The sequence below is a fragment of the Hydra vulgaris genome, chromosome 09 (genome assembly GCF_038396675.1).
Source record: "Hydra vulgaris chromosome 09, alternate assembly HydraT2T_AEP".
NCBI classification, from domain to species: Eukaryota; Metazoa; Cnidaria; class Hydrozoa; order Anthoathecata; family Hydridae; genus Hydra; species Hydra vulgaris.
The window spans coordinates 13,197,501-13,210,000 of NC_088928.1; the positions used below are offsets into that span (position 1 = coordinate 13,197,501).

General features: G+C 30.4%; 3 protein-coding genes across 3 annotated transcripts in view; 2 read left to right on the forward strand and 1 right to left on the reverse strand.

Moving 5' to 3' along the window:
- The first annotated feature begins 1,552 nt into the window (after positions 1 to 1,552).
- Positions 1,553 to 3,646, forward strand: LOC136084571 (uncharacterized). The gene is made up of 4 exons (XM_065804770.1): positions 1,553 to 1,786; positions 1,896 to 2,039; positions 2,263 to 2,433; positions 2,629 to 3,646. The coding sequence occupies exons 1-4, from the start codon at positions 1,565 to 1,567 to the stop codon at positions 3,004 to 3,006; spliced, it is 915 nt and encodes a 304-aa protein (XP_065660842.1). The 5' UTR covers positions 1,553 to 1,564; the 3' UTR covers positions 3,007 to 3,646.
- Positions 3,647 to 10,060: 6,414 nt separating this feature from the next.
- The window catches only part of LOC100203543 (RNA transcription, translation and transport factor protein), a 19,469-nt gene continuing 17,029 nt past the window's right edge, over positions 10,061 to 12,500 (reverse strand). The window contains exon 8 of the mRNA XM_065804772.1: positions 10,061 to 10,243. Within this exon, the coding sequence (XP_065660844.1) occupies positions 10,089 to 10,243 (155 nt within the window). The 3' untranslated portion in view covers positions 10,061 to 10,088. The remainder of the gene's footprint in view (positions 10,244 to 12,500) is intronic.
- Positions 11,124 to 12,500, forward strand: part of LOC136084572 (uncharacterized) — a 2,659-nt gene continuing 1,282 nt past the window's right edge. Inside the window, exons 1-2 of the mRNA XM_065804771.1 lie at positions 11,124 to 12,254; positions 12,416 to 12,500. The exon at positions 12,416 to 12,500 is cut by the window's right edge and continues 1,282 nt beyond it. Coding sequence (XP_065660843.1) covers positions 11,255 to 12,254; positions 12,416 to 12,500 — 1,085 coding nt within the window. The 5' untranslated portion in view covers positions 11,124 to 11,254. The remainder of the gene's footprint in view (positions 12,255 to 12,415) is intronic.

Consider the following 12,500-nt stretch of genomic DNA (forward strand, 5'->3'; position numbering starts at 1 on the left):
ACAGTGGCATAGTAAAATTACGACTGTTTTTTAATTTAGATGGTTTGCCTGTTTTTAAATCTTCTAAATTATCATTTTGGCCAATTCTAATGTCATTTAGGGATTATAATCATATTGGTGCACTTCCTGTAGCATTGCACTGTGGTGTAGAAAAACCAAATTTGAATTTTTATCTTAAACAACTGGTTGATGAATTGCAAATTTTAAGTGTTCCTTTTGATTTGAAAGGACAACAAATGGTTATTTCTGATGTTGATTTTATCTGCGATACCCCTGCACGTTCATTTGCTCAAAATATTTTTAATCACAATGCATACTACGGATGTGGGTACTGTAATATCAAAGGTGAGTATTGTTACAATCGTATTATTTTTACAGATCAGAATTGTACACCACGTTCTGATGAAAGTTACAAAAGTATATCAGAAAATAATCAGCATGGCCCTTCACCTCTTTTGAATATTCCTCAATTAAGTGGACTGCAATCGTCATGTCCTCCAGAATATATGCATCTGGTACTCCAAGGTGTGGTGAAAAAGTTATGCACATATTATTTCACTAAAGTACCTTTTCTGCATTTATCTTGTAGACTTTCACAACATTTACTGAGTAAATTATCCGCTGAAATCGATGATATAAGGAAGTATTTACCATCAGAATTCCACAGAAAACTTAGTTCTTTGGTTAATTTTAAAAACTGGAAAGCCTCTGAATTTCGACAGTTTGTTTTATATCTTGGACCATTTCTCTTACATGATAAATTGCCAGATCGGTATTATGACCATTTTATTATGTTGCACTTCAGCATGTATGTTTTGGCTTCTGATGAATATGTTGCTTATCATGTTATTGCATCTGAGTGTGTTAAAAAATTTGTTGAATTTATGCCTATATTATTTAGCAAAAGATCTATGGTCTATAATGTGCATGTGTTAATTCATCTAGCTTTTTTTGTAGTAAAATATGGACCTTTGGACTCATTTTCTGCATTTCAATTCGAAAATATGTTGGGTTTATTAAAAAGACGAATTAAAACAGGTAGAAACATTTTTCAACACGCAATTGTTTGCTTAAATGATCTTCGATCAGTAACTAATAATCACTTGAACACTGTAAAGATTTCTACTGATCTGCCGGATTGTGCTTTTGTTATTGATGATGGTTCCATTGTTTTATGCACTAGTACAAGTCTTGACTGTTTACATATATCTGGAATTCTTTTATCTTATGTGAAGCCACTTTATACATTTCCGTACTCATCAAAAGTCCTTAGAATTGGATATTATCAGAAAAGTCGCACACATGCTTATAATGTTAGACCCATTCGAAAATGTATCATGATTATTTGTAGGGAAAACTACTTTCTAATTATCCCATTGGTCTGCAAATTAAACTAAAGTTTTAAAGTTGCTATGGGTTATAATTTTAATTTATTTACAGAACTTGATTAGTTTTTTTTTAATTTTTAAAAAAATTTTGTGTTGATTTAAAAATATATCAATTCATTTGAAGTCTTTATACTATTTTAACTGTGTATTTTCTAAATAATAAATGTATACTTTTTATGTTACATTTTGCAAATGTTTTATTTCAGATGAATTATATTGTATACTTGTATTGTGACAGTGAAGTTCTGGAATTAAAAAACTGTGAAATAATAATGTCAGAGAAACTAAAAAATTGGTCTATGGATGATTGGAGATCTCGTGGTCAAACATTAACGGAAGATGACCTTCAAATAAAGGCAATGCATAAGGATGGTATAAATGCGGCATGCATATTACAGATAAGTATTTTATACCCTGTTGGAATTAAAAAATAAAAAGTGTTTCAGTAGTAACATTTTTTAAAAGTAAATTAATCTTACAAAATTGTATTTTTTATTTATTTTATACGTTTCAGTTGGAATTGATACGAAATTGCTTATTCAAAAAATTCAAAAACTTGTAGTAAACAAAAATTTTACTCCTAAAAACGGACTCCTTAGACTTATTGATCGTGTGGGTCAAACCAAAAGGCAGAGCATTCCACCATTGAATGTGAGTGTTTTTAAACCAATTTAATAAATTATTTATATTGTAATCAATATACTAAGTATTGCAGAAAATGTGTTGAATATTTAATTTAGGTACTTTAATTTTTATGATCTAAATTTATTTTGATTTCTGGTGGGCTTTCTTGATAATATAGATTTTTGTATACGTTTATTGTACATATAAAACTATGATTGTACAAATACTAAAAAAGTTATTTGTTTTGTAGCATATTCTCACTGCAGAATCAGAAGTAGAAATTGAATTTAATACATCAAAAAAACAAGAGAACTCCTATAAATCTACAAAACGGAAAGAGAAAAGAAAAAGCCTTTCTGAAGAACCGTCTTTACCATCATGGCCGTTGTGGGAGCCACCAAAGCTCCCCAATTCCAATTCAGTATACATTTTTAACAATTTTTTATCCCATTTGTGAAAATAAGAATTTTTATTTGGTTTCATTTGAATGGTTTGTTTGTTGTTTTTTTTAGTTACCATTTTTAAATGAAAGAATCAGTATAAAATAATTAGAATATAGTGATAGAGTTTTTATATCATTTAAGAGTATTTATAATCATTGTTAATCTTGTTTTAGAACCTTCTGTCTGTCTCTGCCTCAATGGATCAAGTAGATGACTCGCCAGTTACACAGACAGTGTCTCCATCAGAGTTGCAGTCTGTTTCACAAATTCAACCACTATTGCATTCATCTTCTTCCTTTTCTTTGCCATCTCAAAAAAATGGGATAGACCAAATAAATAACTTTATTCTGAAAGCAAACGTTGAACCCAATACTGTTGAAGGCAATCAATTTATAGTGAATGCCATGTACAGAAAAGTTTGTGGGTTGGAAACCGAAATGTGTACCATACGTTCACTTTTAGACACTAACCATGGTAATAACGAAAATATAAATATAGATTATTTACCAGCAAATTCAGTTGAAGAGTTTGATTCACTAGAAAAAAAATAATTCACTCTAATGATAAAGATATCATTTGCAGAAAGATGAAGCAAATTGGTGGGAAAAATGTAAGTGACTTTTTAAAAAATGCTTTAAAAACTTGCATAACAGACAAGCTATGTTGCAGCATCAATCGAACTGGTGCAGATAAAAAGCGTAGGTTTATAGGACCAGTCGAAAGTTTGATTTTTGATGCAGCTTACTGTTTATTTCCAACTGCCACTGAATCCAGTATGACTACCTTAATTGCGAAACACTTGAAAAAATCTAAAGATCAATATTTTGCAACAAGAAAGAGAAATTCTTCTTTAACAAATGATTTAAACAGTCCTGTTAGAAAAATTCGGAAATTAAACACTGACTCGTGTAGTGATTCCAGTTAAATTATTTTTTAAATTTGTTTTATTATTTATTCATCTTTTTTTTTTTTTAGTTATTTTATTCTTCATATATATTTTTAAATAACTTTTAATATTATTAATTTAATTTAAGCAAAATCATTTAGTTGTTAATGGCTTTTTTTATTTTTTAAAAATAATTCATACATTTTCTTTTAACATTTTATAATGACTTTAACATTTATAATTTTTTATTGAAACCAGTTTTAACATTTTGTATTTAATTTGTTATAAATGCAATCTTATTTCAATGGTTATAATTCATTCCCCTGAAAAATATAGCATGCGATTTTTTCAGGAATATCTTCTAGCCTAACCGATATTTTCTAGCCTAGAAGTGTAGTTATTGTTACGAGTTTTCACTAGCTATTCTCTACCTTAATTAGCTAGCGGGTCGCTAGCTTATTTAGCTAGCAATTCGCTAGCTTATCAAGCTAGCGATCCTCGTGGCCAAATCGCTGTCTTTATCGTAACGACTTGTCGCTAGCTAGTCGCAATTTTTTGTAGCAAGCGATCCTCGTGGCCAAATCGCTATCTTTATCGTAACGACTTGTAGCTAGCGATCCGCTAGCTTAAAAAGGTAGCGATCCTCGTGGCTAAATCGCTGTCTTTATCGTAACGACTTGTCGCTAGCTAGTCGCAATTTTTTGTAGCAAGCGATCCTCCTGGCCAAATCGCTATCTTTATCATAACGACTTGCAGCTAGCGATCCGCTAGCTTAAAAAGCTATCGATCCTCGTGGCCAAATCGCTGTCTTAATCGTTACGAATATCGCTAGCCGATTTCCCACCGGGTGCATTTTCATTAGAGGAGTTTTGGTTTAGCCTGTTATTAATTGAAATTGGGATTTGTTTTAGAATTTGGGGTAGATGATTTGAGTTAATATACAATAATTCATTGTTTGGTTTTTTGAAAGGCTTATATGAATTTATAGTGAGGTTAAATGTGACGTCAAGAAAGTTAACAATTTTTAAATTTATGTTCATTTCGATTTTAAAGGTCTAAATCATTTATAATGATTATTTTACTTAAAAAATCTAAAATATATAGTCCAACAAATTCACAAATTTCTGCTCCATCATAACTGCCCATTGTTATATCAAAGCTGTTGTGCATGTTTTTCCAAGTTTCCTTTTTAAATTAAAGTAAGGTTTTTCTACAATGTTTAATTATACGGATTGTTTCTTTAGGACAACACTTAACCAGGTAGTTTAAACCTTATTCCTTACCAATGTGTTGGTAGGTAATACGGCGTAAACTTTCTTGTTAAATTCTAAATTATCTTAAATTTGATCCAAATGTAAATTTGGATCAAATTAAGATAATTTAAAATTTTTTTTTAGAATTTTTTTTGCGTAGTGGTAGATAAGACTTTGATGCAATTGCACTAAATAGTTTAAAGTCATCAATAGATTGTGTTTGAAGAACTAAAATCATTATTATTACTCATTTTAATTAGATGCTTTGCAGCGTTATTTACAGCGATAATCGGTTTGTTTACTCGAAATTTTTATTTCTGTATATTCTTGTGTATATATTTTGTATAACAAAAGTTGAGTTTTGAAAACCGTGTGTTAAAAGTATAAGATCCCACAAAATACTTTAAAAAAAAATTTAAAGCATAAAATCGTGTATTTCTGACCTGAACTTTATTGCTGAACGAGAATTTAAAAACCATTTTTCAAATTCAAATTTTCGAGATATTAAACTTTCTACTGGCTGGGTAAATTTGATCTGCTAAGCAACATGCATTGCAATTTCTTTTATCTAATAAACTTTAAATAATAAATCATGCAGAGTAGATGAAAGTACTACAAGTAATGGAGAAGATTTTATGGAAATAGATATACCAAAAGTTTACTAAATGATTCAACATTCTTAGGAACTTCTGTTATTAGTTTTTGAAGAACTAAAGTTTTATACTTGCACTGTAAGGTAAAAGATTATTACATCTGTCCAACAACATCTGTAGAGCAGTCCAAGATCATCTGTACACTTTTGTCCAAGATTATCTGTATTTTTTGTATTCAAACAACATCTGTCCAATATCTGGAAATTTAAATGACCCCTAACAACATCTTTAGGAAGATGTAACTACATACGGTAATTTTTCTCCAAGTCCAATAACATCTGGAAGAATTTCCACCAGATGTAATTACATCTGAAAAAAATTTTTTATGTAACTACATCTGGTTAGAATAATGCATTTATATTTATGTTTTTTTTAGATGTAACTACATCAGAAAAAACCATATATGAAACTACATCTGATTAAAATAATAATGCATTATTTGATAGTGGCATCAATTTAGGATAACTTGTAAAAAGTTTAGGTAATTGGAGCCAGCCCAACCCGCCCCGATCCCTAATTGCCCCCTTCCTAGAATTACGTGTCCTAAGGCCATAAAAAAATATTTAAGTTCTATCATAAACTTATGTTATCAAAAAATTATGTTAAATAATTGTTCGTTAGAGGTTAATATTGTACTTTTTACAAGCTACCTGCAAACTGAAAGCTACTTTAAAAGTATTTGCAGTTGTAAGCGAAATTGCGTTTTTTGGCGCTTTGATATAGTTTGGACTGTGCTCTTCAACTTTTCTCATTCGCCAAAACTAACTGAAACCCTGGTGAATGGATTATAGAGCTTGTTCAGCCCAGTAACCTAATAACCTGAGCCTACAGAATATAAAATGTACAAAATAAATTAAAGTCTGTTTAATAATTGTCGTAGTTTATGCAAAATTTATCTTGCATAAATTGTTATATGCATATATTGTAATAATGAGTATTTAATTACTATTGTTATAATTAATTAATACTATTATAAACTTTTATCAAACTTAAAATTTATTTATAAAATTGAAGACTCCATTTTTCATGTCGATGAATTCGATAATAAGTTGCTCAACTATGTGTTCCTTCAAAGAAATTAAAGCCCCTAGATTTCTATAGCTCGTAGAGAGAACTGCTCTGTATCTTTGACATAAGTAGAGCTTAATCATTTCCAAAATAGCCATGGACTATCTTTTTAAAATCTCTAAGTATCTTAATGTATTTGGCAGCGAATCTCTAAGACTGAAAAAAAAGCTCAAAGCATTCTATGTTTTTAAGCAACTAATTGCAAGCATTGTCTTTAAACAATGCTGCCCTTGGTAGGATACTGTAACCCACACTCCTTGTTTTCAAACAAATTTTTTTCAATCTCTTTTAAAATTTTGTCTACAACTTTTAACAGTATATGTAGACCGAGAATATTTATAAGCTCTATTTTTTTTGTGCCCTGTTAATAAAATGGATTGAACAACATTTATGTACATTTTTGGATTTTTTAATTTTGCACCATCAGATATCCATTTCGTATATTTTGCACAAAAATTCTAAAATAATAATGATCAGCTTTTTTAAAGTTAGGAAATGAGGTCATGGGTGCTTTGATCTTGCAATTTGAACCATTGAAGCAAAACCTTTAGATCATCAGATACTATGTAATCTAAGAAAAAATGTTTAATTTATCAATTTAGCAAATCACCATAAGAGTATCTTTTTCTACCTACTAAACATGAATAAAAGATCAAAATGAATGATACAAGTTGCATTCTAGTTATCTAAAAAATTGTAGGTAATAGATTACCTACCTCTCTGTTTTCATTTACTTCTAATAACAATGGTAGTTTATCACCTTTCAATAATTTTCCAATCAGCTTGTTGTTCTCAGTCAGTTTAATATAAAAACCAGAAACCGTTGTTCTCAGTCAATATGGAAACCAGATTCCACACTTTTCCGTCCTCCTTCACTCCTCAGAAAGTGTACAACTTCAATCATAAAGCGATTACTTAGAAGTTATGACAAAGTTATTTAAAAATTGGCTTATAAGTAAATTACAAAAAGGTAAAAAATTTTTAAGCATCAAAACCTTACCTGGTATATTAGCTTTAGTTGAAGTTTGTTCAATATATCCAAAAAAAAAAAGGAAAGGTTTCTTAACCTCAGTCTTTCCGACCAAGACAACAAGCCAAAAGTTCTCAAAGCTGATTCATTTGTGCTCAAACCTTTGATAGAACTGAGTAGAACTTTTCCTTGCGTTGTAGGGATGTTGATCTTACAATAGCCGTTAAATTCTTTTGTCTTTTTAACTTCGTGCAGAAATGTGGAATTCCTTGTGACACTTGAACATAGCAATCTGGACAAATAAGTCTTTTTGGAGATTTATTTGAAACGTCTTCGGCGCCTTTACCATTTTTAACTTGCACCCATTTTCACATATAAAACATTCTCATTTTTAGTCTTTGACAAAATCAACGTGCTCTTTCGCATGAATAGGCATTTTAAATGAATGCTTCAAATAAAAACTTCTGATATGCATTTATAATATTGGCATGATATATCGGCCCCATTAATTTCAATTAATGACCAAAAGCATGTTTTCAATTCATATGTCAATACCTGTAATGATTACACGTATTTGTAATTAGTGAATTATACTATTTCAGTTATAAACAATTAACGATGGCTAGCCGTTGCTAATTGTTAATATTTGAAATTGTAATAACAGAATTCTAATAATAGTAATAACTGAATTAGCATTGAATTAGCAAATGAATTAGCAAATGAATTAGCAAATGAATTAGCAAATGAATTAGCAAATGAATTAGCAAATGAATTAGCAAATGAATTAGCAGAAATAACTGAATAAGTAGTTAATAAAGTTGACAGTTCAGTTTTCAATTTCACTTTTGAAACTCGAAATACATGCTCGTGGGCATGGACCTTCTTAAGACAATTTTGTTAGAGAAGATTCTTCAATCCCTAACCACCCCCACCCCTAGGGTCTGGTTCCTAATAGAAATTTTTCAATTTTTTTTCGTTTTATATTAAACTAGATTGAAATTCCAATTTTTATATAAAAAAAAAAATTATAGTTCAAAAGTTACGACCATTCAAAGTTATTTCAGGGGGTAAATGAGAAGAATTTTAAACTTCTTATGGTCATAAACCTTAAACTAAAGGAGATTTTTTGATAAAATTTGAAATCTGTCGATAAACTTTAATCTAATTTATAATAGAACTTAAAATAATTTTTCATGATCTTAGGAGACGCAGTTCTAAGGAGGGGGCAATTAGGATTCGTAACGGGGTTGGATTAGCTCCAATTACCTAAACTTTTTGAAGCCATCCTTATTTGATACCAGTAACAACATACTAGAAATTTGAGAATGTTTCATGACTCTTAGCCCAGTATATTTGTTGCTCAAGATGGGTATCTTGAGCAACAAATTTACTGAGCACTCGCCTAAAATACATGATTTCTTCCCAGGCTCCTGGTGAGTAAAGTTGTTTTTAACATTTTTGGAACAAGGATGAGTCTTCTGATGATAATCAAAAATTTCAGGGGATGTGTTGCAAGGTCTTAGAGCATGTTCCTATGCACCATGACTTATAAATATTGCTCATTATTTCCCGAATATAGAGCCACAATTTTAGAATACGCATATACAAATATGTTGGATCCAGATTACAAAGGACCAACATTGCATGACATTGGGCAAAGATACAACTTGACTAAGATATCCAGTGTTCAACATGTCGGCCGAATTTAAGAACACACCCCCATCACAATCATACACAAACACAGCTTCAAGAAAACAAAATAACTGTATACGTAAGAAGGTCTTGTGAAAGTATGAAGGTCCTAACTTGTGGAAAAAAGGGTTGATAATCCGGAAGGAAGGACCTCCTTGAAAACGAATATTAATGCGGAGTTACAAAGCTTTTTAACAACAACACCGATATACTTTCTTACTGAAAGAACCAATCATTTAAGTATCCCAAACTTACCCGCTTCACCAAGAAAACATTGGCTCTTTTTTGAAAAACTTGTTTATATTAAAGAAAACTTAAGACAGATGAAGAAAATGCATGACGTGAACAATTTTATAGTTTGATTCAATTTTACGAAAAAAAAATTAAAATTTCTTTCCAGTAAATTTCCTTTTCCATTGTTTCCATTAGCACAATAGCAAATAACAATAACCAAATAAATTTTTTGAATCTAGCTGCTTTATAAATTTTATCTTTATTCTTTTGATACATTGTTTAACGATCCAGTCTTTCGATGCAATGTTTATTGATGATGGTTATTCGATGCATTGATGTTTAACGATGCGTATTTCAATGAGTCGAAAACGACGCATCGGCGTATTTAATAATGTTAAACGATACATCGCCACCACCTAGTTTTTTTGATACCATAATGATTAATCGTGTATAAAAAAACTTAGCGTGATATAACTCATTAAAATATATGCCCATCAGATTCAATACCCGTTTCAAACGTTTCGGGTCTAGATCTGATCCATTAACAACTCTAACTATATTCATAGTAAAAAATAATTAGATTTTTTTTTTTATATTGGATATTTTTGTTACGCAAACGTACGATTTCCGAACCGAATTAGACAACGCTCTCCAACCCCCGTACCTTTTTAAAAAATCAATTTTTAATAAATCATAAAACAAAAATCTAAATTTTTTTTTCTGATATAGAAAAAATAAACTACCAGTTGTTTATTAAACAAAATTCAAGATATTTCATGATTTTTTAAAATTAAGATATGTTTTATGATTTAAAAAAAAAAATCACGAAACAACAACAAAAAAAAAACCATTGGTTACGAAACTTTTATAAAAAGATTTATCTTCCAACCATCCCAAGTGAGTGATCAGTTTTTGGATTAGCACTTATACGTTGAACAGCAACAATAGCTTGATTAATTTGAGTTTGTAGTTCTCGGAGATGGTTGATTTGCAGCAAGCGTAGTATTTTTAAAGCTTCGGTTACACCCTCGTCTAAAAAATGAAATTTTATTTAATTAAAACAAAATTAAAACAAAATGTACTATTAAATGCATTATGCAAACTAGACATATGTGTATATATATATATATATATATATATATATATATATATATATATATATATATATATATATATATATATATATATATATATATATATATATATATATATATATACATTAGGGTGGCCCTTATTTTTGAAGTTTTAAAATATCATTGTCTGACCCCTCAGATGAGTTTCAATATATAAAAAAATAATTCAGGCCAAATATGAGCAGGATTGAACAATATTTAGAGGTGGCTCAACTAAGCTTTAGTTTTGTGAGTATACCAAAATCGGCGAAAAAAAATTTCAGGTTCTTTTCAATAAATGATTTTGAATATTAAATGAATAAATATATTTCAATCAATAATTTGAACTAGATATCATGTTTCAATAATGTACTAATCTAAAAAATAATTAAATATAAAATTATAATAAATATAAAGGTAATAACGCATAAAAAAATGTTCTTCAATATATCTAAATAAATAATTTATAATTTTCCTCAGTAATTTTATTAATTCATAATTTTCTTCAGTCATTTTTTTCAGTAAACAAAACTAAACATGTAATATAATTTAATATTAGCACCTATTGGGCATCTTATATAATATTTAAATAAATCTTGTGCTAGTTCTTTGTAGCCATCTTGTATTATAAATTTCTTCTTCTACTGTTGTTTGTTAATTAATCAAAATAAAATTTCTATTTAATAGTTATCAATAATCACAGATATTAGCAATCAGCAAAGGTTAGTATGTCAATTTAATTATAAAATATATTATGTTATATATATAATTATATGAGGGAGTCTGTATGACTGTAGATTTCGTTTTGTATTATTGCATGGCATGTCAATGGCATGTGTAATTTTGTAATTTGTTTATGCCAAAAATTGCATAGTTTAATATTATGTTATAATATTATGATGATTAGTATAAATCTGTTTGGCATTTTCAGATGGCATTGCGTTCACAAATTTATCTTGTTAGCCCTGCTGAAAGAATTGAAGGTAGTAAATTGCCATCAGGGAAGCAGGTTCTTGGTCACTTTCTACATCTCCACAATGTTTTGAAAGAGGATATTCGAAAGGCTGCAACCCACGCTATTGAGAAAGTTGAAGATTTCTGGTTTCGAGCTAAAATTCCAACCAGGCATCATCAAGATTCCATCAAAAAGCTTGAGCAATTATTCTTCGAGTGGAAAAGTCTAAAGAAAAACAAGAGCCGCAAGACCGAGACTCAACAAACAAATGAAACCGCATTTTCAGCCGCAATAGAAGAACTGTTCGACATTGCACATGCTGACGCCATGGAGCTAATTGAGAATCAAGAAGATAAGGTCTTTCTGGAATCTCAAAGAAAAAAGGGACGACCTGGCTGCATGGGCGGAATCGATAAGGTTCTGCTTCAACAACAAAAAAAGCAGAATGAGAGAAAGCAGATATTGCAAAAGAGAGTACATCGATCTCAACTTGATAAAAACACCTTGCTAGATAAAGCTGTGTTGGAGAGCAGCAGCGCTGATTCAGAAGAAAGTCAGTCTGAACCTGAAGATGAGGATCCAGTTCTAAGCACAAGTACTGTTACTCCTTCTTCTTCATCACGAAAGCGAGGACGCCAAAGTGTTGTTTCACCACAGCTGGCATCTATGCTTGATAGAAATAAAATGAGCGACAGGGCTGCTATGATGGTCATCGTTGAGGCTTCGAGGGCTCTTGGACAAGACGCTGAATCACTCGCTTTGAATAGATCAACCATCCAACGACTCCGTCGGAAACACCGACAGCAAATTGCCTCCGGAATCATTCAACATTTCAAGCCAAATACTGCTCTTACAGTACACTGGGATGGCAAGCTGATGCAAGATCTGACTGGAACAGAGAAGGTGGATAGGTTGCCCATTCTTGTCACAACAATGGGGAAGACAAAGCTTTTGGATATTCCAAAGATTCCTGCAGGTAATACATAATGGTATAATATATAATGGTATAATATATATGCCTACTTTTATTTTAGTTAAATGTTTTTATAAATTTCGAAATCATTTATTATTATGAAATGTGAATGTGAAATCATGTCAGACAAACTTTAATAAAGACTACTATAAATTACTTTTTAGGCACTGGACAAGACGAGGCCAAAGCAGTCTATGATGCTATCCGAAAATGGGAGCTGGAAAACTTTGTCCATGGTATGTGTTTCGA